Source organism: Gorilla gorilla, chromosome 19, assembly GCF_029281585.2.
Source record: "Gorilla gorilla gorilla isolate KB3781 chromosome 19, NHGRI_mGorGor1-v2.1_pri, whole genome shotgun sequence".
NCBI lineage: Eukaryota > Metazoa > Chordata > Mammalia > Primates > Hominidae > Gorilla > Gorilla gorilla.
Genome location: NC_073243.2, coordinates 70,820,498 through 70,843,684, shown reverse-complemented (window position 1 = coordinate 70,843,684; position 23,187 = coordinate 70,820,498). Strand labels below are relative to the sequence as shown.

Sequence of the window (23,187 nt, the reverse complement as noted above, 5' to 3'; positions counted from 1 at the left end):
AAATCATCCATATGGGGCCAAAGAGAGAGATGGGAAATCCAAATAACAGATGTGGAATTTGTTTAATGGTACTTATGAATGAGATTCAGTATATGCTTACTTTAAAATTATAAGTAAAGTTCAACAACTATTTCAGAGTGGGAAGGTAATCATGTCAATAATAAATATTCACAAATGTCACTAGTATAGCAGAAAATTTATTATGCCTTTTTAGTGTTTCTTTTTGTTTGGAGTATCTATGTAATTTATATTAGCACTTATTTGGAACTGAACTATCCTTATCAGCTTAAATTTGTTCTACTTTGGTTCTTAGTAACTCACTCACCAGAAGTCTGGCCAGTAGCTGCTGTGGTGAAGGAAGTTTCACTAGAAAGAGAAAGCAATTTTCACCATCACTGCAGGGGTTAGAGATTGGGGTTGGGTTTAAGGTCAAAGCACTGTAGCCTTCCTGGAAATGGATCCCTCATAATAGAAAAGCTTTTCTGTGTTTATGAATGTACAGACCAGCTCCCGTAGAGATGACAAGTGCTGTCGACTCCTTGGCACTGTGCTTCTTCTTCTCCTCTGCCATAATCAGAATTCTGATGATACTAAACAGGGGCTCCAGAGCTTCTGTGTATTCTGCAGGTACCACAAAAGTCAGGATCCTTGGCCATAGCACCTGTGGAAAACACGGCATGATGCAAGGATTGCTTATTCTTTTCCATTATTTCTCCCTGGTCCTCACTGCATGTTTTTCTCTGATTTAGAAGCTTTTCTCCTGTTATTATTTTGCTTTTTGGGCCAAGTCAAGATGAGATCATTAAATGAAGCCTCTGCACAGCACATTGATTTTCAGGTGTTAGCTGTAGTGAGTGTTGGTCAGTATTTCTCCATGGGGATGTTGCTGGAATGTGGGGCAGGACAATTCTTTGTTGTGAGGGACTGCTCAAGACACTAGGGGAATGCTAGCATCCCTGAGCCCCACTCACCAAGTGCCAGTATTCCTCTTGTCAATGTGACAACCAAAAATCCCCCAAGTACTTCCCAAAACTCCAGGATTGGAGTGTGACTTCCCCAGCTGAGAAGCTTGGGAGAGGATAGTGAATGGGCTGCTGCTGTCCTCTGTGCTTCAGGCTCTGACCTGCCTGCTCTGGAAGTCTGAAACATCGTGGTTTCTTTAGTATGTTTTATGTCCCTTAGAAAACTCTCTTGTCCTAATGGAAACCTTGGTGTCCACTTGCACTCTTCTCTCTTCTTTGTCATCTGTATTTAATCACCAGACTCAGTCCTTTTTTCATTGTAAGATGTCTCCTGCCCTTTCACATCTCATTTCTATTGCAATGACATTGCTGTAATTCCTACAAGTTGCATCTGATCTCCTATATAGTTTCTTTGCTCTTAGTCTACTCATGTGTGAATCTACTAATTCCCTACAATTATCATTTTAAATGTTTAGCTCTTGCTTAAAATTTTCATTGGTTTATCAACCATAAGGTAAAAGTTTGGCATTCCAGGCCCTTTAGGGTTGGACCCTAGATTATTTTTTTCATCATTCACTTCTATATCAGAAGGTCTTAAACTTTAGTATGTATCAGAAATATTAGAACTTAGTTGATTGCAGACTTTTGGTCTCTATGTCCAGTTTTGCTGATTCAGTAGGTCTGGTATGTGACCTGGAAATCTGCATTTTAAGTAAATATCCCAGATAACTCAGGAACCACATATCATCCTAGATGAAGCCTCTGATCTACCACTTAAATGGTGTGGTCTGTTGGTTGTCTTCTGGCTGTGCTATGTACTTCTGGGCACTACAGATTCCAAGGCTCTTCCCCTTGAGTTTCAAATGATCAGGTCTCCAGTGAGGCCTGAGAATGGCTACTTTTAACACGTTCCCAGATGGAATAGGGTAAGTTTGGCATTGGTTGCATTAAAACCACTACTTAATATTACTGTATGCATTAGAGGAAGAAGAGAAATAGTATATTATTATTATATATATAAATTGTCATGAACTATCCAGATGTAAGATACTTTATATTAATTAATTCAACATCCGTTTTTGACGAACCACTATGTGTTGGACACAGCATTGCAATATACTTCCTCTAGTCAGAGCATCAGGAAGCTGATGACAAATGGAGAACAAACTCATGTCTTTATTCTTACACAGGCTGGGCTTTAAGAAGGTGATCAAAGTAACTGTAAGTGGTGACAAAAGAACCCTTACCTGAGGCATTCCAATGACCAGTGGGTCCAGGGTTTTTAAGACCTCAAGGCTTGTTTCTCGGACAGATTCCTCTTCCTTTTCATTCTCATGAAAGTTAGTTTTCACTGGTTTCTCCTTTAAGAAAGATCAAACAGGTGACTTGTTAATGACTCCTAAGGTTGGTCCCCTCTGACTTTCCTTGGGTGTGTTCTTAGACTCTGGAGTAGAGGATGCAGTCACTCAACTTAAGGGGCTTATGGAACCTAGATATCTTGGCCTTCAACATCTAATCCCTGTTTGAAAGGGCCCCTTGGAGGAATTAGTTGGAAAACACAACGCTTGCTAAAAGAGAGAAACAGAAATTGTGAGGCTCCTTCAACTGCAGATATCCCCTCTCTTTCTCAGGCCTTTGCCATTTTCTTCAGGGCAAAATTTTCAAAGCATGCTTCTTTGTGGAGTGAACTGTTATTTCAGTTGTGACTAATTTGCTAAAATCACAGAGATCATAAGCACATATTTTTCAGCCTATTTATCCAAAGAAAGCTGACCTCAATTTTGTGATCTGAGTGTTTGTGTTTTCCCAAAATTCATATGTTGAAATCTGAACGCCCAAGGTGACGGTATTAGTAGGTGTGGTCTTTGGAAAGTGATTAGGTCATAAGAGAAAGTCCCTAGTGTTTGGAATTCATTCCCTCATGAAGGAGACCCTGGAGAGCTAGCTAGTCCCTTCCACTATGTGAGGACACAGTGAGAAAGCACCATCTGTTAGGAAGCAGGCACTCATTAGACAATCTTGGACTTCCCCGCATCTTGAGCTGTGAGAAATAAATATTTTTTGTTTATAAAACATCATTTTATGCTATTTTCCTTTCTATACGGTGAGTGTTTTTAAAGGATTTTAAAAGCATGCTCCATCAGCATACAGCTTTTTCTCATTCATATAACAGATAGATTTCTGTTTGTGTACAGCAAAGGGTTAGAACCCTAATAAACTTATTTATGATTTCAGAAGTGTGCTATTTTAGAAATGCACTTCGTAGAACTTACTTCACTGCTCCATGGTATTTTGCTATAGCAGCCTGAATGAACTAAGACACCGTTGCAGCAAGAATTGATATCTTTATTGCTTTCTCGGAAGCGATCCAGTCTCTGTGCCCCTCTCCAGACAACCCCAATCCAAGCTTTTGGTGGCTGGGTTAACTTAGGGAAAACTGATTTAACCTATCTTGTGTTTATTATAAGTTAGAGGTGATTTTAGCAAAAAAAAAAGAACTGAGAAAACTAGAGGCTGCAAAAATTATCATTAAAAGTGATAAGATTAAAATATTACTTCAAAATCAGTTATTTAATTGAATTCCAGTTATTTTTAATTTTTTTAAAATTTATTTATTTATTTTTTACTCTACTCCTGTGACAGATTAAGGACCCTAATCATTTTTTAAAAAGAAACATAGTTGAGCGAACGGTACTTTTTACAGTGCATCACTCAAAACTGTAGCCTCTGCATACCAGATTCCTGTTCAACGTTGCAAACTGGGAGAAGACATAATCAATCAATGGCCATCCTTCCCGAGCTTCAATATAGGACTTTTCACACATGGTTTGGATGAGGAGAAGAACAGAATTTCTTACCTAGGGTAAGAACAATGCAATAGCAACATTTTACTATGTTTTGCGGAAGGGACATTTACCTTATTTTATTCTATAATCTTAAGGATAATTAAGTGGGAACATTTTTGAAAAAGGAACATAAATTGAATAGTGTTAATACAGGTTGAATAATCCTTATCCAAAATGCTTGGGATCAGAAATGTTCAAATTTTGGATTTTTTTCAGATTTTGAAATGTTTGCATTAAACTTACTGGTTGAGCATTCCTAATCTGAAAATCCAAATTCTGAAATGCTATAATGAGCATTTTCTTTGAGCATGACCTTTGAGTGTCATGTTGGTGCTCAAAAAGTTTTGGATTTTGAAGCATTTCAGACTTCCTTTGGATTAGGGATGCTCAACCTGTATAAATAGAGGGAGAAGAAAGTGAGTGATAGGTTATGAAAGAGTCACCAGAAATGCTCTCTTTAGCCAAAATCTTTCTCCTTGGCTCTCAAAGACATATTGTCTATCACCATAGATTATGAATTGTTGGGTAACTTTGGGCTAAAACACTGCTTTGTTTTTAAAATACTCAATGAAAGATAACAGACAACTGTTTATTCACAATTTCAAAGTCCAAACAACTATGAAAACTGGATTTTTGTTTCTTAAATTTAGTGCCAACTCATTTGGTGGCAAAACCCAAACTGAACGGTTTTAAAGCTATTTGTAATCTTATTCTATGCTGTGTGGATATGCATTAATTTTCTTGCAGAAATATTCATGGATTTCCATTATGGATTTCTATCAGTGTAATGTTTTTCTAAAAGCTGAAAAATTGTCAATTCTGAAATATATCTGGCCCTAGAAATTAGAGTGAAGTTTTATGAACTTGCATTATAGTATATATAATAATTTGGTTTTAATTTGTTTATTGTGTTGCTTCTCTGGAGAATAGAAACATGAGAACCAATCCCTTAGTGAACAGGTCTTTGAAAAGAGAGCGGGAAGAAAAAAAACCATTTTGAACAGGGAAGCAGTTATACGGTGGCCAAAACAATTAGCATAAAGACTCTCAGTAGTCTACCTAGAGAAGAGGTACACCTTTTCTCCATTTTTGCCTGCGGAGTTGGCCTTCCTTAAAGATCTATGCTCTTTATGCTATCCTAAACTCTTCTCGTAATTCTTGTTTTGTCTTTTGACAGTTACTAGGCCAGGTTTTTTTGTATAATCACTCTATTGCTTTTTATTGCAAAGCTTTTACTATTTTAAATGTAGTCACTGGCAGTCAAAGCTTCTTAAAAGAATTTATTCCTCTTAATTGGCTTCTGTCTAGCATTTTATTCCAAACAAAATGTGGTATTCTTATAAAAATATAATATTTGATAATGTTTCTTGCTTTCCCAGTATAAGTTCTATAACTTCTAACATAGAACACCTTTGTTTTTTAAAGAGAGAGTCTTACTCTGTTGCCCAGGCTGGAGTGCAGTGGTGCAGTCTGGGCTCACTGCAACCTCCACCTCCCGGGCTCAAGTGATTCTTGTGCCTCAGCCTCATGAGTAGCTGGGATTACAGGTGTGAGCCAGCGCACTTGGCTAATTTTTGTATTTTTAGTAGAGATGGGGTTTCACCATGTTGACCAGGCTGGTCTCGAAATCCTGACCTCAAATGATCCACCTACCTCGGCCTCCCAAAGTGTTGGGACTACAGGCGTGAGCCACTGCACCTTAGAACACTTTAATCAAATAATCAGGAATATTGAGCAATCCACTATGTGCATGACTTGCTCTAGGTAGAGTCTGGTTGGAAAGTAGGATGTCTATGCTAAGACCAAGGTTTAGGGATTAATATTTCCTGGATGAAGATACATTATCTTTATAATTAACAAGTAATTTTTAAACTATTTGAAGTGCATTGGCATAGTGAGATACAGTCTCTTTGCTCTTATTCTACTCATGTGTTAATCCACTGATTTCCTGCAATTATTTTAAATAAGCAAAAATCTTCTTTTCACTGAGACGTCCTTTAGCTGTGTGTACTTTAGGCCTCTACCTTGATGAAGTTTATCTTTTTGGAAAAGATGGAGTTCTTTTAAAAATGGAATTGACCACAGAGTTCTTTATAAAATAGTCTCATAAGTAGACCCTTAAAGAATCAAAATAATTTCATTGATTCTTAAAGCTACCATTGACAAGAGTTTCTATTAATTCTCTTACTTTTGTACTGAGATCACCCATGACGATTTTGACTGTTCTTTCTATTGAAATGATGTGATCCCTCAACCTGGGCTCTGAAAGACAGAGGGAGAAATTGAGAGGCCTGACTCAATAGAAGTACAGTATGTTCTAGGATTGATGAAAAGCTATTAGAATTATGGCACATAATTGTGAAATCTCTTGTTTTTAACAACCTATTTGTTTTTCAATGCCCTCCCATCCTCTTTGTTTCCAAATCTTTAATGATGTCCAATGCTTTCTTTGCTTCTTATTACATTTGTTTCATTTTGTTTAAAATGTTAGGTTCCATAGTGGTTTCAATATATCATTCCTGGTGGATCAGATCTAAATATTGTGAGACTGCTTCATATTCATCTGCTGATTCTTCAGTAAATCAAAGTGCTAACTGAATGTTAAAAAACTATACCATACTATGCAAAAATAAATTTTTGTATTTTAGCAAGTCTAAGATATCACCAATTTTATCATGCACCATTATTTCATATTGCACCAAAAAATAGTGGCTAATTATAATTAAAGATTCATTCAATTGTAAGATGCATTCAATGTTATGAAAATATGTACTTTCTGGAATAAAATATGGCAATTCGTTAAATTCTGCTTTTTTGTAAACGTATCAATCTCTAGAGAATTGTACACTCCCTCCCACCCACCCCTTGATATTGGACCATTTAATCAACCTACAAGAGCTTCTAAATTCGAACTTTAATTCTCAAAAATTCTACTCATTCTTCTCAACTGGGTGCATCCATAAATGTTACGAAAGAAGAGAAGTAACTAAAGATGCCTGTTGAAAGGAATTGTAGATTGTGGAAGATTAAGAAGACAGAATTTCATTTGCACGTGATGTTATATAAGCATCCAAAAGATGTAGGATAGGATTAGAGAGTGCATAGGCTTCAGTCTGCTTCTTGGCATGAAATAAACCATGTTGGCTTCAACCCTCTTGCTTACCATCAGCATTGACAGCCAATCTTAACAAAGTCAAGATTCCCACTCGAATGGCTTCATTATTACTTCTTATTTGTTCATCAAAAAATTCCGTCAGCTCTCCAGGATTGGAATGGGCTGCAGGTTCAAGAAACACTAGAGCTGTAAGAACTCATTTTCATCCTAGGTAAAATACTTGTGAATGGGAGGAGGGAAATTCACCATGAAGATTATCCAAGGCACTCTTCAGTTGGTAATTTGATTTTATTACGTCCATGCTTCTTCAGTATCACAGAATTAATTGAGCAGTTTGGTTCATAAGAGAGCTTGCTGTGCCTAGGCCACTTCTGTTCATATCTGTGAAAGTGGCCTTATTTAAAAATGACGGTCTTTGCAGATATAATGAAGTTAAGAAGGTTATTAGAGTGGGCCTGAATTTAATACGACTGGTGTCCTTACAGGAAAAGGAGAAGAGACATGGGGCACAGTGAGAACGCCACGTGAAGATGGAGGAAGAGATGGCAGTGATGCTTCCTCTGCTGTGAGAGCTGCAGTTGTTGAAGCAAGGAGGGGTGAAAAAAGGCCTGGTTGGAGGGCAGTGGTTTATTCTAGAAAGCATCAGGGGTAAGGTGAATTAGTTAGCTAGGCAGGGGTCGGGGAGAAGAAGAAAGTATAGAGACAAAGGGGCCAGTCAGGAGAGAAGTAGAAAGGTATGCATACACATGACAGAAAGATATGCAAGGAGGTAGAAGTGATGTAGTATTTGGGGGAGTGCAGAGGTGCAGGAGGTATTGGATTGCTGCTGTCCCTCCTCCTCAGGGACTGTATGGGAGCATAGTTTTGTGTTCTGACCCTGGGATTTTGGTGCCCCCCGTGCATCCAATGTCAGGCCTTCTAATCAGGTGATATAATGTAAGGTCAAGATAAAAAAGGATAGAGTGAAGGACAGAGAGAGAGAGAGACGGAGTGACTGATGGTTAAAGAGGTGTAGACACTAAGAGATGACCAGGAAGAGAAAAGGGTGACTTTGGTTTGACACAGACTCAAATAATCTCAAATACTAAAAAAAAAAAAAAAAAAAAAAAAAAAAAAAAAAAAAAAAAAGAAATTTCCTATTTTTAGGATTGTCAACTCACTCCAGTTTTCCAAGGACTTCCTTGGTTTGAGAACTGAAAATTTTATCTCCCTGGACCTATCCCAGTCGTGGGAACCCTGGCATCATTGGCCATTCTTCCCATCCTGCTCCTCCTGGGAACTTGTGGGGAGAGGGGCAGGCACAGAAAACTGTGAGTTAAAGAAACAGTGTGTGTGTTTGTGTGTGTGAAAGTAAGTTAATGTGACAGTTTGCCCTCCTTTTACCATTGTCATCATCATCACTTGGGGACATTTTTATTAAAAGCCTTCTGGATGCTGGTCCTACCTAGAATGAGAAAACAGCTTGAAGCTTCCATTTCATTTTCCTTTACTGGAGGCTCTGGAGCTCTGCAGATCTGAATGGGGGTGGAAATCAGGTGGTAGATGTTAAACACAGAAAACCGGTTGAAATTAAAAATTGGAGTTGACAGCATGGTCTTCTTACCTGCTGGAGTAAATTGATAAAGATGGATCTTCTCAAGCTCCTTGGAAGGCCAATGTCATAAAGAACTGCTGCAGTCAGTATTTGTTTTAGGCTCTAAAGTGGAAACTCCCACAGGTTAGTTGGAGGCTGCCAGGGAAGCAGCTGCACAGGATGTGGAAGGCAAATAATTGTGTTTTGAGAGAAAAACAAGTTCCTCATCTTCCTGCAGTTACAAGTTTTCTTGAATGATTCTGGCCCCTTCCACCCTGTTCAGTGCCTCAGCAGCTTGGAATGAATGAGTGAATGAATATCCCTCCTTTTTTTTTTTTTTTTTTTTTTTTGAGACGGAGTCTTGTTCTGTCACCCAGGCGGGAGTGCAATGGCGCAATCTCCGTTCACTGTAACCTCCGCCTCTCGGGTTCAAGCGATTCTCCTGCCTCAGCCTCCCGAGTAGCTGGGGCTATGGGCATGCGCCACCATGCCCGGCTAATTTTTGCATTTTTAGTAGAGACGGGGTTTCATCCTATTGGCCAGTCTGGTCTCAAACTCCTGACCTCAAGTGATCCACCCGCCTCGGCCTCCCAAAGTGCTGAAATTACAATTGTGAGCCACTGAGCCAGGCCCAGAATGAACGTTCTTAATCCCTTTCTGAAGTTCCCATCATCCAGCGATACAATCTTTTTCCTACCTCATATTCCTCAAGAGATATTGAAAGTCAGCTGCCCAAACAGGAGTTTAAGCTCCTTAGGGTCTTTGGAGAGTTAAAAGCCTCCCGGAGGGTTGAATGCGGGTTCTCTGATTCAGTTCCTTTAGGGTATGGCTCTTACCTGAGTGACATGGAAATCAATCTCTTTGTCTTTATACTGGTTCAGGAGCCAGGGCACCTGGCCCAGGGCGTATCCACGGAAGTCTTCCCGATGCAGCAGCAAGCTCACCGTGGGCCCGTGGGCCTTAACGATGCTCAAAGTCTGTACAGGCAGCAAACAAATACCGTTTCTGAAACTTCCTTATGTTTTTCGTAGGTTTTCAGAACACCAGGAGCTTTAGGTACTCCTGAAAACTTTCCTCACTGCTTTCAGCCAAGAAATAGTTCTTTAAATTCTTTAAAATCTTTAAAAAATGTTCAGGTTAAGATCATTGCATGGGACAGAGCTATATTTGTATTTACATATGTATTTATACTGATACTCATTTCGATACTTGCCCTTCTCTCCTATTTTTTATTTTATTGTATTTTTTTGAAACAGAGTCTCGCTTTGTTGCCTAGGCTGGAGTGCAGTGGCACGATCTCAGCTCACTGCAACCTCCGCCTCCCACATTCAAGCAATTCTCCCGCCTCAGCCTCCTGAGTAGCTGGGATTACAGGCGCCCACCAGCATGCCTGGCTAATTTTTGTAATACCAGATTTTATTTTATTTTATTGTATTTTTTTGAGACAGAGCTTTTCTATTTTTTAAACCTCTCTCTAATACTCACTTTCTTTTAGTATATTAAGCAATCTAGAACTTACCTCATCTTAAAGAATCTTCAAGCCGGCAGGATGGCTCACGCCTGTAATCTCAGCACTTTGGGAGGCCGAGGCAGGCGGATCGCCTGAGGTTAGGAGATGAAGACCAGCCTGACCAACGTGGTGAAATCCCCGTCTCTACTAAAAATACAAAAATTAGCTGGGCATGGTGGTGGGCGTCTGTAATCCCAGCTACTTGGGAGGCTGAAGCAGGAGAATCACTTGAACCTGGGAGGCGGAGCTTGCAGTGAGTGGAGATGGCACCACTGCACTCCAGCCTGGGCGACAGAGTGAGACTCCGTCTCAAAAAAAAAAAAAAAAAAGAATCTTCCCTGATTCCACCTCACTTTGACCCCAACTATTACCCCCACCTGACTCTGTTTCTCTTTCCTGCCCTTGGAGCAAAGCATTTCCAAGGCATGGTCTTTATTTGCTATCTCTGCCTCTCACTTCCCATTCACCTCTCAATCCACTAGAATCTTGCTGCCATTCAGTGAGGAAAATCATCAACTTCCAGAGTACGAAATATAAATGTGATAAATTCTGATTATAAAAATGTAGAAATCACAAATGTTATGTTGAATAAAACATAATACACATAGTACCCATGGATAAACACTAGTATATTTTAGTATATTTTTTATTTGACTTATTCCCTACATTTTCCATGAATTTTAATTTCTTAAAAATTGACATCATTCTTATAAAGTTCTATATTCTGCCTTTTCTATCTGATGTTTGATAAATTTTTTGTATCAGCTACATTTTACAACAAATCATCTCAAAACTTAGTGGCTAATGGCAACTATCATTTATTTCATTAAATGCTATGTATTAGCTGGGTGGTTCTTCCACCACACATTTCCAAGCAATGGACACTTGTCAAGATTTTTCTTGAGTGCTGTAACACTCAGGACTACATCTTTGCTTCTTGAAAACTTCTCCTTTCTAAGCTTCTAAGACCTCATTCTACTTGACTCTCCTACACTCTTAGCACATTCCCTATTCTCCATCATGAGTTCTTCTCCCTTGCTTTCCCCTTAATATTGATGCCCTCCAGAACTCTGTTTTAGCCACTTTGCCACTCTGTCTACTCTTTAAACAACTCCATCTAAATCCACTTATTTGGTTGTCACTTATGCAATGATGATACTCAAATCTATATGTCCAATTTTTGCTTTTCCTTTTTAACTCCAAACCTGAATATCCTCAAACCTACTAATATCTCCACTTGACTGTACCATAGGTGTTCAAATCAAAATGTCTACATCAAACCCATTTTGTACTGTACCACATTTATAATTCCTCCTCGTTTAAATTGATGATCCCAAGATCACCTGAGTCAGAAGCCTAGGAAACCATCCCAGGTTCCTCCATCCTAATAAGCATCCAATTGATGCCAAGTCCTGGCCATTCTATTCTTCAGCATCTGACTCCTCTGATCAGTTCCACGAACACTATGTTAATTGATCTCTTTACCACTTATGAGCTGGAATATTTCTATAGCCTCCTAGCAGGTAGTCTCATCTTAGTCCACCCCATACCCCTCTATTGTTAATGTTGATATTAGAATGATTTTTCTACTGCAGTACTCAAATCCTTGCTTAAAACCTTTCAAGGGTTTCTTGTTTATTAAAAAAAAGTCCAAACTTGTATGTAGCAGCTAAGGCTTTTCATTATGTGACTAAGGCCATCTTTCTGGTTTCATTTCTTTCTGCCTTATATCTTTTTTTCTCTCTTCCCTTCTCCATCTCCCATTACACTCACTCAGGTGTTCATCCTTCCCCATTTTCAACCTCTGCCTCAGTAGGTTTTAGTCCCTCTGTAGGGAATGCATCTTTGCTGTGGTGAGCAGCTTCTTGGGCTGCAAGGATCAATTCCAATGTCGCAGCTCACCAGAGCAGTTAAGTGCTTCCCTCTCTGTGCACCCTTGTCACTTTGTGTACCTTCTGTTCACTTGCCTGGCCCTTCCTGCAGGGAGCAAGGAGAGTAGCCGTTAAACAGATGCATTGAATTTGTTTTCCGGGTGTCTTGAAGAAAAAACTTCCCTACAGGATATTTTTAAAGTTCCATGTTGCTAACGATTTAACTACCTCAGGATGTTAAAAAATAAATGCTTTAATAGTTTAAAGTGTTGAAAATAAACTAAACTAGAGAAAGCTGCTAAGTGTTAAACCTTTTATAATAAAGCAATGAAGAGACCTAAATAGGATACCATTTAGCCTGCTTAAAAAACTATAGCAATTAAGCAAGATAAAGGGAATATACTTTTAAAGCAAGATACATGTGAATGCACTTTGTAATTTATTCTTTACAAGGACAAGGCACTGCAGTATTTTGAAGCAGCCAAGAATATTCTTTAGATGTTATTTTATTTAATCATGATATTCATAGACACAAGAAGCACCTGTGGACTGCTATTTTTTCCTAATTAGTGACTCATCTCAAATATGAGTTTTAATATATAAAATGTGAAATATCTAACTTTCTGGGATTTTTACTCATTTTATCTTATTGATTGTTCTTTCCACATACTGAAATGTCAATTTCATGAGTGTGGGATTTTGGTTTATTTAATTCCTGCTACAACCTCAGCATCTGGAATAGTGTCTGGCATGTCATGGGGATTCAATAAACATTAACTGAAATAATAAATAAATAGGGATTTGAAATAGGTGGGAAAAAAGAAAAAATTGATAAATCTCATAAAATACAACCAATGGCTTCCAAAAATACTGAGCCTAATTATCATGTCACAAAGAGAAGAGAAATTTCAACCAGCATATAGGGACATCCAGCTTGAGGCATCCTGAGGCCCACTCACCTGCATGGGTGAGGCCAAAGGGGCCCAATTCTCCATTATATACCGGAACAGCATGAAGATCTTGTCAGACAGTCGGTTGGCATCCAGTCTGGGGTAGGGAAAATCTCTCCAGTGGTTGACATATTTGTAAATGGCTTTGCTGAATTTCTCAAGGGCTGCATTTAAAACACACAACCACAGACTGAGAAAAATATAAGGATGGGGCAGACGATAAAATAATTTGAGAAGAGAGTGCTGATGATTAGTAAATATGTAATGGTTTTTAGATGATCTTACGACTGCATCAAATACACATATAGAAAGTGCTCAGCCACAAAAGTGAAATGTAAATTAAAAGCATAATGAGCCACTACTATCCAGAATGTCTAAAATTTAAGATAGTCAATGCCAGGTGTTAACAAGACTAAGGTGCAGCTGGTATTCTCACTGCTGGTAGAAGGGTGAATTGGTTCAAGCACTTTGCAGAACTCTTTGGCACTATCTAGCAAAGTTGAATATGCATTCCATTTGACCCAACTATTCCAGTCTTATGTATATAGCCATTAGATGTGTGTAGATATGAGCACTAAAAGTTTGTACAAGAATGTGTTCATATTAGCTTTTTGTTTTGGTAATAGCCCCAAACAGAATATAGCATAAATAGCTGCTAATAGGTAGAATTCTATTACATTCTATAGACATGTAATAGAATACAGAAATAAAAATGGGCAATAACTCCACAGAACAACATGGATGAATCTTACAAACAGGCAAAGCTAATGGTGTTTGAAGTTAGGATTGTGGTTACCCTTTGAAGGTAACATGAGGGGGCTTCTGGGCTCTGACAATCTCCCACTTCTTGACCTAAGTGGTGGCCACATGGGCAACTTCACTTTGAAATAACTCATCAACATGTACACTTCTGATGTGTGTGATTTTCTGTGTCTGTGTCTATGTTTTACTTCAATAAAATTAAAAAGAAATCTTAGGACTGCCAAATTACCATTTGGGCCACGAATCCATATATATTTGAATGAAATGCATAAAATAATAATATTATTTTCTTCAGCCCTTGTGTGCCACTTATTTTGCTAGATGATAAAGAAAATTAATTAGTCCATTCTTCAGGAACTCCTCACATTCACAAAATACCCTGGAAAAGACCCTGAGCATGTTATAGCTGTAGAGCTGGCCATTTATTGGCTCATTCACAGTCTCTCCAAACTCCTTATAATTTCTTTAAGAATCTCTTGCTATACTTTATAATAGTTTATTTCTTGGTGTATGTGTGTGTGGCTATGTGTGTGTGTATGTGTGTACGTGTGTGTATGTTTCTAACTGACCTGTAAGCAACCTGAAGTAAGGGATGATGTCTTGCTGGTTCATGGTATGTGAAGCAGCCAGCACAATGTCTGCTAATTTGCTGATTGATCAAATGACTAGGTATGGATGAATGGATGGATGGCTGAATGGCTGGATGGATAGATAGCTATTACATTTGATACCTTTTCTTTAGTGGCAGTCAGGCAAAAAGGTGATTTAAGACCAAAGGGCACTTAGATAATTTTATAACACAGAGAATTCCCTGAGTAATGTTCATGAGGATTTCTAGTTTTATTTAATTTTACATTCTTGGTTGTTAATATTAAAGGTAGAAATGCTGTTAGAGGCTCCAAAGTTTATTTGCAGGAACACAGTGTTAGCTATGATAATAAGTAGGAAGAGTAAAAAGTATTGAAAGTGGGTTAGTGTAGTATAGCTGCACAGGTCCTTGAGTCAGACTGTCATAGTTGACAGTCTTGGCTCTGCCTTGTACTGGCTGTGTGACCTAAGGCAAGCTGTTTGAAACTTTCTAAGTCCAATGTTCTCACTTGTTAAATGGTGGAAAAAATGCTACCCATCTCATGTGGTTGCTGTGAGAGTTAAATGAAATAGTAATCTTAAAATACCTAGGGCAGTGTCCAGGCACATAGCAAGTTCTCAATATATATCAGATAAAAATATTACTTTGATGACAGAACAAGAAGAAATGGGAAAAATGGAATGGAAGAGCCTTTGTTTCTAGGTAAAGAAGACATTCCTGACAGCGTGGGCTTTTAAATTACAAAATAGTAATGTTAGGTTATGTTGGAAGTGGAAGGGAATGTAGCAATCAGTTATTCTGATGTTTTTAGAGTTGAAACTGGGACTGAGAGAAGGGCAGGGTCACCTGGTGGCTCAGTGGCTGAGCAGAGACAAGAGACCAGGTCTCCAGTCTCATCCAAGAAACTTCCCTGTACACTGCAAACGCTGCTTCCTAGGAATTCCAGGGCACGTTCTTCTCTGTAGGCTCTTGATTTCTGTGACATATTTCAGTTTGGGGTAGAGGAGTTTGTGACCACCGTTTGCTTGCCTATTTTTCTTGATTTTATGATTGCTTGTAGTTTGATTACTTTGTTTAGTTATCATTATTACAATATTACATTATAATCAGATGCCAAAATTTAACCTATGCTAAGAGCTGGTAAGTGCTGACAATCATTGCCAAGAAAGTGTCGTCCAATTAGAGAAGGAGGTCAGTCGAAATGGAAGTTGTACAGGGCAGTGAAGAGTGTAGACTGGGTGTTCCCACAGACCTGGGTTTGAATCCCACCTCTATATCTCACTGACTGTGTCACCATTTTGGGAAAATTCTTCACTTTCCTTGAACCTCAGTTTTTCCTCTATACAATGGGCAAATAGTACTTATCTTGCAGAATTGCTGTGATGATTGAATGAGATAACTCCCTGCTGAGGACTTTCCATGTGGTAGGCACTCAATAAGTGGCAGCTATTATTATTCAAAAGGACAAGATTGGAGTTAAAGGGAAAACAAGACTTTTGCTTAATTTGTAAGATAGTTCACAGCCTGGTTTTTAAGCAAAAAGGAAATCATCGGGATACCCACCAATACAGAAAGTCCCCTTCATCCTTTCATCCTCGGCCAGCCTGAGCATGGTTTGCATGGTGAGCAGGGTCATCATCATGAAAGGAATACTCTGGGACACTGGAGGGAGGGGCAGAAAGGAGACAAGTGTTATTTATCTTCTCAAATTTGGGGTTCTGTGACTCCAAATCAACAAGAAGCATTTCAGGGCTGCACGGAGGAGGCAGATGAGGTGTAGTAGAAAGATGTTTCTATAATTCCGCCATCTCTACCCCACCTTAATACCAGGCTGTAGTTAGATAATCAAGGAGGGGCTGGTTGAAAATAAGGTTCTAGCTACACAGCCACTTGTACCTCTTGTTAAGTGGCAGTCGCTTATTTGGAAGGCAGCTGTGCTCGCCACTATACCACCAGTGCTGCCAGCAATTGTTTAGTTGGATAATTAATTTATTAATGTCAATCTCTCCCACCAGATCTTTCCTGTATCCCCAAAGTATATGTAAACATATGTAACAGGAGATTCCTAAATATCTGTTAAATAAAGTAGTGTAGAAATAAATGGTAGGCATCCTTATTTCAGGTAAGTGTTCAGTGGTTTATAGAATACACCTTACAGAAAATGTGCTTCTGCAAATGCAAAGCTGGATGAAGGGGAAGGTGAGGATGGGAGAGTGGCCAAATTCAGAGCAGTCTGGACTAGTGGCTGGGCAGCAGAATCATCCATGTTCATTTTAAACAGCTGCCCCCATCCCTCTGTCAACATTTCTTGGTACAGAAGAAGGCAGAGATGCTATCTCTTCTACCGTTTGCTCCCATTTAGCTTTTAGACAATTTGGAGTTGTCATTTCCCAGGGAAAATTGGAGAATATTCCCGCTATACCATAGCTGGTTGCCAATTCAGCCAGGGCAAGCACAACGAATTCATTTGGTAGCTCTAAGATCCTGAAGTTACTTTGTACTTCATACATCACAGAGTTGAAATCATGTGCAGCAAGAGACACCAAAACCTCACCAGCTAGCATTCTGATTTCTCTGAGCATCTGAGGAGGAAAAGAAAAATAACAATAACAACTAGAAAAGGGGCAGAGTGAGTCTATGGAGGGGAACTAGTCAGCATAATATTTATATATGCATTTATTTATTTTTAAAATTATAGATTCAGGGGGTACATGTGCAGGTTGGTCACATGGTTCAACTGTGTAATGGTGAGATTTGGGCTTCTAGTGAACCCTCACCATTCCTCCCACCTTCTCTTCTTTTGGAGTCTGCGAAAACGTCTACTGACCCCCAAATCTGCAAGAACACTATTAAAACCAGTTTTTAAAAGTGCAATCAAGTTACCTCTGCTTTCCCAGCAACTGACACCTACCAAGAATCTTTCACCATGGTTTTCTAGCAGCCTGTTCTCTACTATACAGCCACACTATTTATAAACTCCTCTAGCGTTGGGACGAAGGGAGAACAGGCTGTTACAAAACCATAGTGAGAAACTCTTGGTAGGTGTTAGTAGCTGAGAAAGCAGAGGTAATTAGAGTGCATTTAAAACGCTGGTTTTAATAGAGTTCTAGTAAACTTGGAGGTCAGTAGCTGTTTTCTTGCTGGTTGATCTGGTACCATGAACACAAGACTTACATTTTATGTTTAAGTGATGCAAATTACTGTGGTTGAAAGACTGAAAGCAAAAGTGAAAGGAAATGGGCTAGGAATTGAGAACTTTGGTTTTGGTGTTAATCTGGCTTAATTATGTCCAGTATTGGTGGTATTGGGAAAGACTTCTGATTTTGGTGATGGTGAGCTAGGTAAATTTGATCAAATCCCCTCCTGAGGAAAATACAAAAGACCCAGATAAGATATTAAAAATATATACTCATAAAACCATCAGCAAACTCACAATATAGGTTGGAATGAATTACTGAGTTGAGGCCTGAAAAAGATTATTGATCTAGAGAGATAAGCCCTGCATTTGAGACTGTTTTGTTGCATTTTGAAGCAATAGTCAGAGTTCAGGGCCAACCAGTGGTGAGACTCTGGTCATTCCACCTCTTGTCTTTTGGGATAAGACACCAAAGGGCTGTGTTCAAATGAAAAGTTAAATTGGTACTCTCATGAATGACAATCCAATTCTGAGTTATAGAAGTGACCCAGAAATCTCAAACCCTGAAAGCAATCATAAATTGTTAGTGCCCTTGGCAGGAACAAGTCATACTTCTTTCTGGAAGAAATAACATCATCCTAGGATTCAAATTACTTCTATAAATTATTATTTTTTTGCTATGTTGTCTATCAGACAATCTAAGATAGCAGGTACATAAAGAAATAAGTCATATAGAAGCCAAGAAAATTGGTTTCTAGTTATGTTACTAGTTGTCAATAGACAGCTGTGTTACTTTGAAAAAAACATATCTCTAATGGTGAACTTCCTCATCTAAAAGGAGGTTGGATAAAATCACCTTTAAAATCATTCTTATCTTTGCCTCAGTTTCCTCATCTGTGAAGGAGTAAATATCAGGCATTATAACGATATCCAAGTTACCACGAAGAACAAATACAAGTGATTTGTGGTCCTGGCAACAGTGTAGAAGAGCTTACTGATGTCCACATGGGTGCAGTTGGGTCACATAAAGACCCTTTTCACCATCATGAACCAAACTTACATTGTTGTCTCTCATATCCTTAGAAGCATAATAAATCAATCGTTGGACAATTGCATCATCCAAGATGTCAGTATTCTGAATAACAGAAGTGAGATGACTGTAAATGTCTTCCTGTGAATATACAAAGGCATACACAGAAATTTGGCTTGCAAAAATAAAGGAATCAAATGAAATCCTAATGAATAACACCATTAAAGTAAGCAATATATCTTTACTACACAATGGATTTCATATTATATGTCTTAATTGAGGCTTTCTTTTTTTTTTCTATTTTTTAAGATGGAGTTTCGCTCTTTTTGGCCAGGCTGGAGTGCAATGGCATGATCTCAGCTCACTGCAACCTCTGCCTCCTGGGTTCAAATGATTCTCCTGCCTCAGCCTCCTGAGTAGCCAGGATTACAGGTGTGTGCCACCATGCCCGAATAATTTTTGTATTTTTAGTAGAAACGGGGTTTTTGCCAAAGTGCTGGGATTACAGGCATGAGCCACCATGCCTGGCTTTAATTGAGACTTTCTGAACATAACATGCATCTTTAGGAGTAAAAGGCTACAGAGCAAAGTCAATTCTAAAAACTATTTTAACTTGGCTATATTTCTATGGCAAGATCTAATTGACGACCAGGAGAGGCTACCTGCCATTTCATGTCTTTTCAAAATCACTGTTGTGGGACACTCAGGGGAATGGAAATGCCTGTCAGCTTAATTGCTGCCCTATCAGGGAGTGATATGGTACTAGGGAACACACTGTAACTCCCCAAGAGGCTGCTAGGCTATGAAACTGGATCCTAAGGGACATTTACAGGCCCTTGTTTCATTCATGCCTCTGCAGACAGAAAGTTGTGGACATTTTAGACAGGGCCTCCAGTTGTGTGGCTTGACTCGATGCCCTGTGTGAGGAATTGTAAATCTTTTAGGTGGCTATGTGTCCTCTGGATGATGAAAGAGAGACTGGTGTACTGAAATCTCCAACAGCTTCAACATGCACCTCCAGCCACTCCACCCATGCTTAAGTTGTTAAATAGCATCCTTTGCATTACTCCTCAGGGCTGGTCCTTGGGAAGTTTGAGAATAATGCATAATTTTTCTTTGCTTTCTTCCCTGTATTTTCTGGGCCTGCCTAACTATCTCTGCGAGTCCTTTTCTTGCTCCATGTGCTTACTCTCCTGTCTGCAGGCCTTGTTCTTTGGCAAGGCTAACATTTATGGAGCTCTCACCACATTCCTGGAACTGTGTCAGACTCATTATCTGGAGCATTTTATTAATGCTCACAAGTCCCTGTGTTAGGTACCACAAATATATTCATTTTATAGATGAGGAAATTGAGTCCCAGGGAGCTTAATGTAGTTAGTGTTACGTACTGATGCTACAATTTGAAACCAACAGTCTGAATTTTAGCTGGCACCTTAACCTCTTGGTTATGCTGGCTATTATTATTCTTTAACTAGACTCATCATAAAATAACTAGGAAGTGCTTGTTAAAAATATATATTCTCTGATCCCTTTACTGGAAATTCTCCTTCGGTGTTTCTGGGATCTGGAGGTTATTCTCCAAGTGATTCCCAATGTTTGAGAAATAGTGTTCTTTCGGAAAGGTGACTTCTACTGAGAGATTAATGTAATGGTTTTCAACCGTACCTAAATGTTTGAATTACCTCCAGGTGCTTAAAATGCTCAAGCTTTTCACAGACTGATCCAATCAGAATCCCTGGTAGTAGGGCCTGGGTGTTGATATTTTCCCAAAACTCTCTAAGGGATTCTAATATATGGTCAGGGTTGAGAACCACTGAATTAAGAGATAAAGGTATAGGCACTGCCCTTCACAAGGAGACAACACTGAATAATGATTAGGAACATTTTTTTGGAGTCAGATGGGCTTGCTTTTGGATATAGTCCTGCTGTTCTTAGTTGAGCAAGTCATGTAACCTCTCTGCCTATTTTTTTCTCAGTTATCAAATGGAAATAGCAATAACTACCTGATAAAATTGTTCTGAGGAGTGAATATTATACAATACACTGTTGTTTGGAAAATATCTAGCATTTTACTTCCCAGATAAGTGTTCGATGAAGGGCAGTTATTTTATAAAAGGTTGTTGAAATGTGAAAAGCCTTCAATTCTTAGGTAAACTTCTAGCTGTGAAATAGCATTATAGATGAGCAGGGAAGAGCTTTTGGGATTTTTGTAACAACCCTCAAATTATAAAAGAAACAGTCTCATCCACATGTTTGTAAGTCTGACATACACCTTTCAACATCTGCCTGTATAAAGTTATAAAAAGGAACTTTTTTTTGCTATTTTCTAGACATAGATGCTGTGATTCTTGAAATGCCAAATATCATTGCTTAAACATTACAATGACTTTCATTACAACTGCATTTACTGAAAAATCTAATGCCATGTAACAAGCCAGAGAAAAATGAGAAAGTTGAGACAAAGAAAAATATATACGAAATGTTGCAACAAGAAGACTGAAAAAGGGAAAAAGATTTTTCTCTGTTTTCCCTACCTTGTTAACAATATCTTCCTTGTTCAGCATGCCAAGAGTGAGGTTAATATCACCAAACATCTCTAAAACGTATAGAAAAATATGAATTAAAATATATGCTGAAATGCCCTCCTGTCAATTATTTTGTAATCAACACAGAAAGTTCATTCATTCATTTATCCTCTCTCTCTCTCTCTCTCTCTCTCTCTCTCTCCCTTGACTGCTAGCTCTTTGATGGCAGGAACTGTTTTATTCATATCCATGACATAAATGAAACTAGCAGATGCTAAGTTATTATTATTTTTGAAACCTGAATCAAATGTGAAAGGGAAGATAAAAGATGCTGGATTCCTATGTATCCCTCCAGGCAAGTGGGCATTGCCTTGTAAATTCTCTCTTGCAGGATTTAACTCTCAGAGTCAATGAGGTGAATTTCTCACTCCTGACTTAAGCATTAGAAGGCAGGGGTGCAACATAGCTGTTTATTTTTCACTGGTCCTCCACTCAATACCTCTCCCATCTTCTTTTTCCATACCCTTTTCAACTCCACCTATTCTCCTGTGCCTGCCAACTCCCTCTTTTGGTCACATGCTAATGAAGGCTTCCTGTTTTCTGACAATGACCTAAATGTGTTTGACCTGCATTTTCTAGGAATATATGTTTTTGAATAAAGCACTCTAGAAAACTGGAAAAAAAATTGAGTCACAGGAATTGAGCAATTTCAAGCTACATGGCAAGTTGGTAGGAGAAATGCTTTTGGAGATGAAGATTTCTTATGAACCTCCACATCAAACAACATACTCATTTAGGGCCAAATTTTGGCAAAGTAGAAAGGCAGCCATACCTGGAAATTGGGAGAAATACTTCCAAAGGACTCTTCTAGTATTTAAAATTAAATAACAAACTGCCTTTCTTTGATATGTAGCCACTTTCTCCTCAGGTAGACTCTAAATTTTAAAGCACAACCATCTCTTAGGCTTCCAGTCTATTATTGGTCCTTCACAATCAGCATGATTTTATTATGTATTTAGCATACCATTTCATAAATCCTTTGAGGTGTACAGTCCTCCCACAATGACGCACCACTCCCAGCCCTCATATATACTTATAATTCCACAGAAACAAAACACAGGGAAGAGCCTTGACTTCTCAGGATCTGATGATGCTTACCTATGGATTCCTCTGTACTAAGTGTCATGTCTTGGCTGTTTCAGGGTCTCTAAAAGATAGCACCTAAGTATTAGAAATAGTAAGGCTAAAAATTCAAAGAGGCAGGTTGGCAAGTTTCTCATATAAGGTTCACATAAGCCTCTCTAAATGAAAGTGCGTCCTCCACTTGATTGGCACAACGGTCTGGGAGCTTCCAGTGATGGGCTTGCTGTTGAAGTTGATACTGTATTCTACCACTATGACATTTTCTTGCGTCTGAACTCCTGCTAACCAACAAAATGGCTGCATCTCACCAAATATTGTCCCTTTGGTGACCAGAGTATTTGGGAAAGAAGTAATTAGAGACTGGGATTCAAACCATTGTTGCAGACCAAAGGTGCTCCTCTCCCTAAACTTGAGTCCATTGATCACAAATTCAGGAATGGTTTTCAGTAGTTGCTTTACTGTCCTGATGTTGGGAAAGGCTTTATGGTGAACTCGTTGATTGTTATACTTAGTGAAAATCAGTCATATGAACTGAGCATGCTCAGTGGACTGGAATGCACTTCAGGGGCAGTTGGATGGAATGTCCAACTGACAGCAGCAAAGTGAAGACCTCTCTACCTCCCTCTCCATTAATTACTCACTGGCATGTTCAGGATCTTGGCCTCACTCAAGGCTCAGGCTTTTTCTCTGTCTTCAGCTTTCTTTTTGTTTTCAAATTATTTTTTATCTAGACCAATTTTCCATAATGTTTTCAACTTATCTAGCATGAATTGAAATCTGGTCCCCAACTATAAATCTATGTGATGACAGTCTTCAATATATGTCCAGACTCTATGTGAACATGGAGGATGATAGAGAAAGGGAAGGCAGTACTGCTAGTCTACAGGGCTAAATGTAGAATGGGCTGAGGAGGGGAGCTCATGACAATTTTCATCTGCTGCTGCTTTTTTGGCCATCTTAACTTCATCGGTGAAGCTTATTCCAGATTCAAAGGTCAAGTGCTTCCAACTAAACCTTTGAATTCATCATTCATAGACATTTTGCACTGTATTAAAGAGATCCTCAACATTTTCCGCTTCCCAAGTCAGCATCACTTTCAGAGTTTTGTCTGCAAGTGACTTTATCATGGGATTTACTTGGTATCCTTATTTAAAATGTGAATTCCCAGGCCCCAC

At 38.8% G+C, this 23,187-nt stretch overlaps 1 protein-coding gene across 4 annotated transcripts in view; it reads right to left on the bottom strand.

The window, feature by feature from the left end:
- MROH2B (maestro heat like repeat family member 2B) overlaps positions 1 to 22,563 on the bottom strand; it is a 73,336-nt gene extending 50,773 nt beyond the window's left edge. Inside the window, exons 1-15 of one of the 4 annotated variants that reach the window (XM_019013511.4) lie at positions 22,028 to 22,563; positions 20,879 to 20,940; positions 18,375 to 18,485; positions 16,601 to 16,760; positions 15,742 to 15,840; positions 12,837 to 12,991; positions 9,333 to 9,473; positions 8,527 to 8,619; positions 8,368 to 8,437; positions 6,972 to 7,085; positions 5,997 to 6,070; positions 3,698 to 3,820; positions 2,210 to 2,323; positions 505 to 661; positions 326 to 366 (exon numbers count right to left, since the gene is read on the bottom strand). In XM_019013511.4, the coding sequence (XP_018869056.4) occupies positions 326 to 366; positions 505 to 661; positions 2,210 to 2,323; positions 3,698 to 3,820; positions 5,997 to 6,070; positions 6,972 to 7,085; positions 8,368 to 8,437; positions 8,527 to 8,619; positions 9,333 to 9,473; positions 12,837 to 12,991; positions 15,742 to 15,840; positions 16,601 to 16,760; positions 18,375 to 18,485; positions 20,879 to 20,940; positions 22,028 to 22,055 (1,542 nt within the window). In that variant the 5' untranslated portion in view covers positions 22,056 to 22,563. Of the gene's footprint in view, positions 1 to 325; positions 367 to 504; positions 662 to 2,209; positions 2,324 to 3,697; positions 3,821 to 5,996; positions 6,071 to 6,971; positions 7,086 to 8,367; positions 8,438 to 8,526; positions 8,620 to 9,332; positions 9,474 to 12,836; positions 12,992 to 15,741; positions 15,841 to 16,600; positions 16,761 to 18,374; positions 18,486 to 20,878; positions 20,941 to 22,027 lie in introns of those variants that run through there. The other 3 variants (XM_055367490.2, XM_019013512.4, XM_019013513.4) reach the window with 3 other exon arrangements.
- Between the last annotated feature and the right edge of the window lie 624 nt (positions 22,564 to 23,187).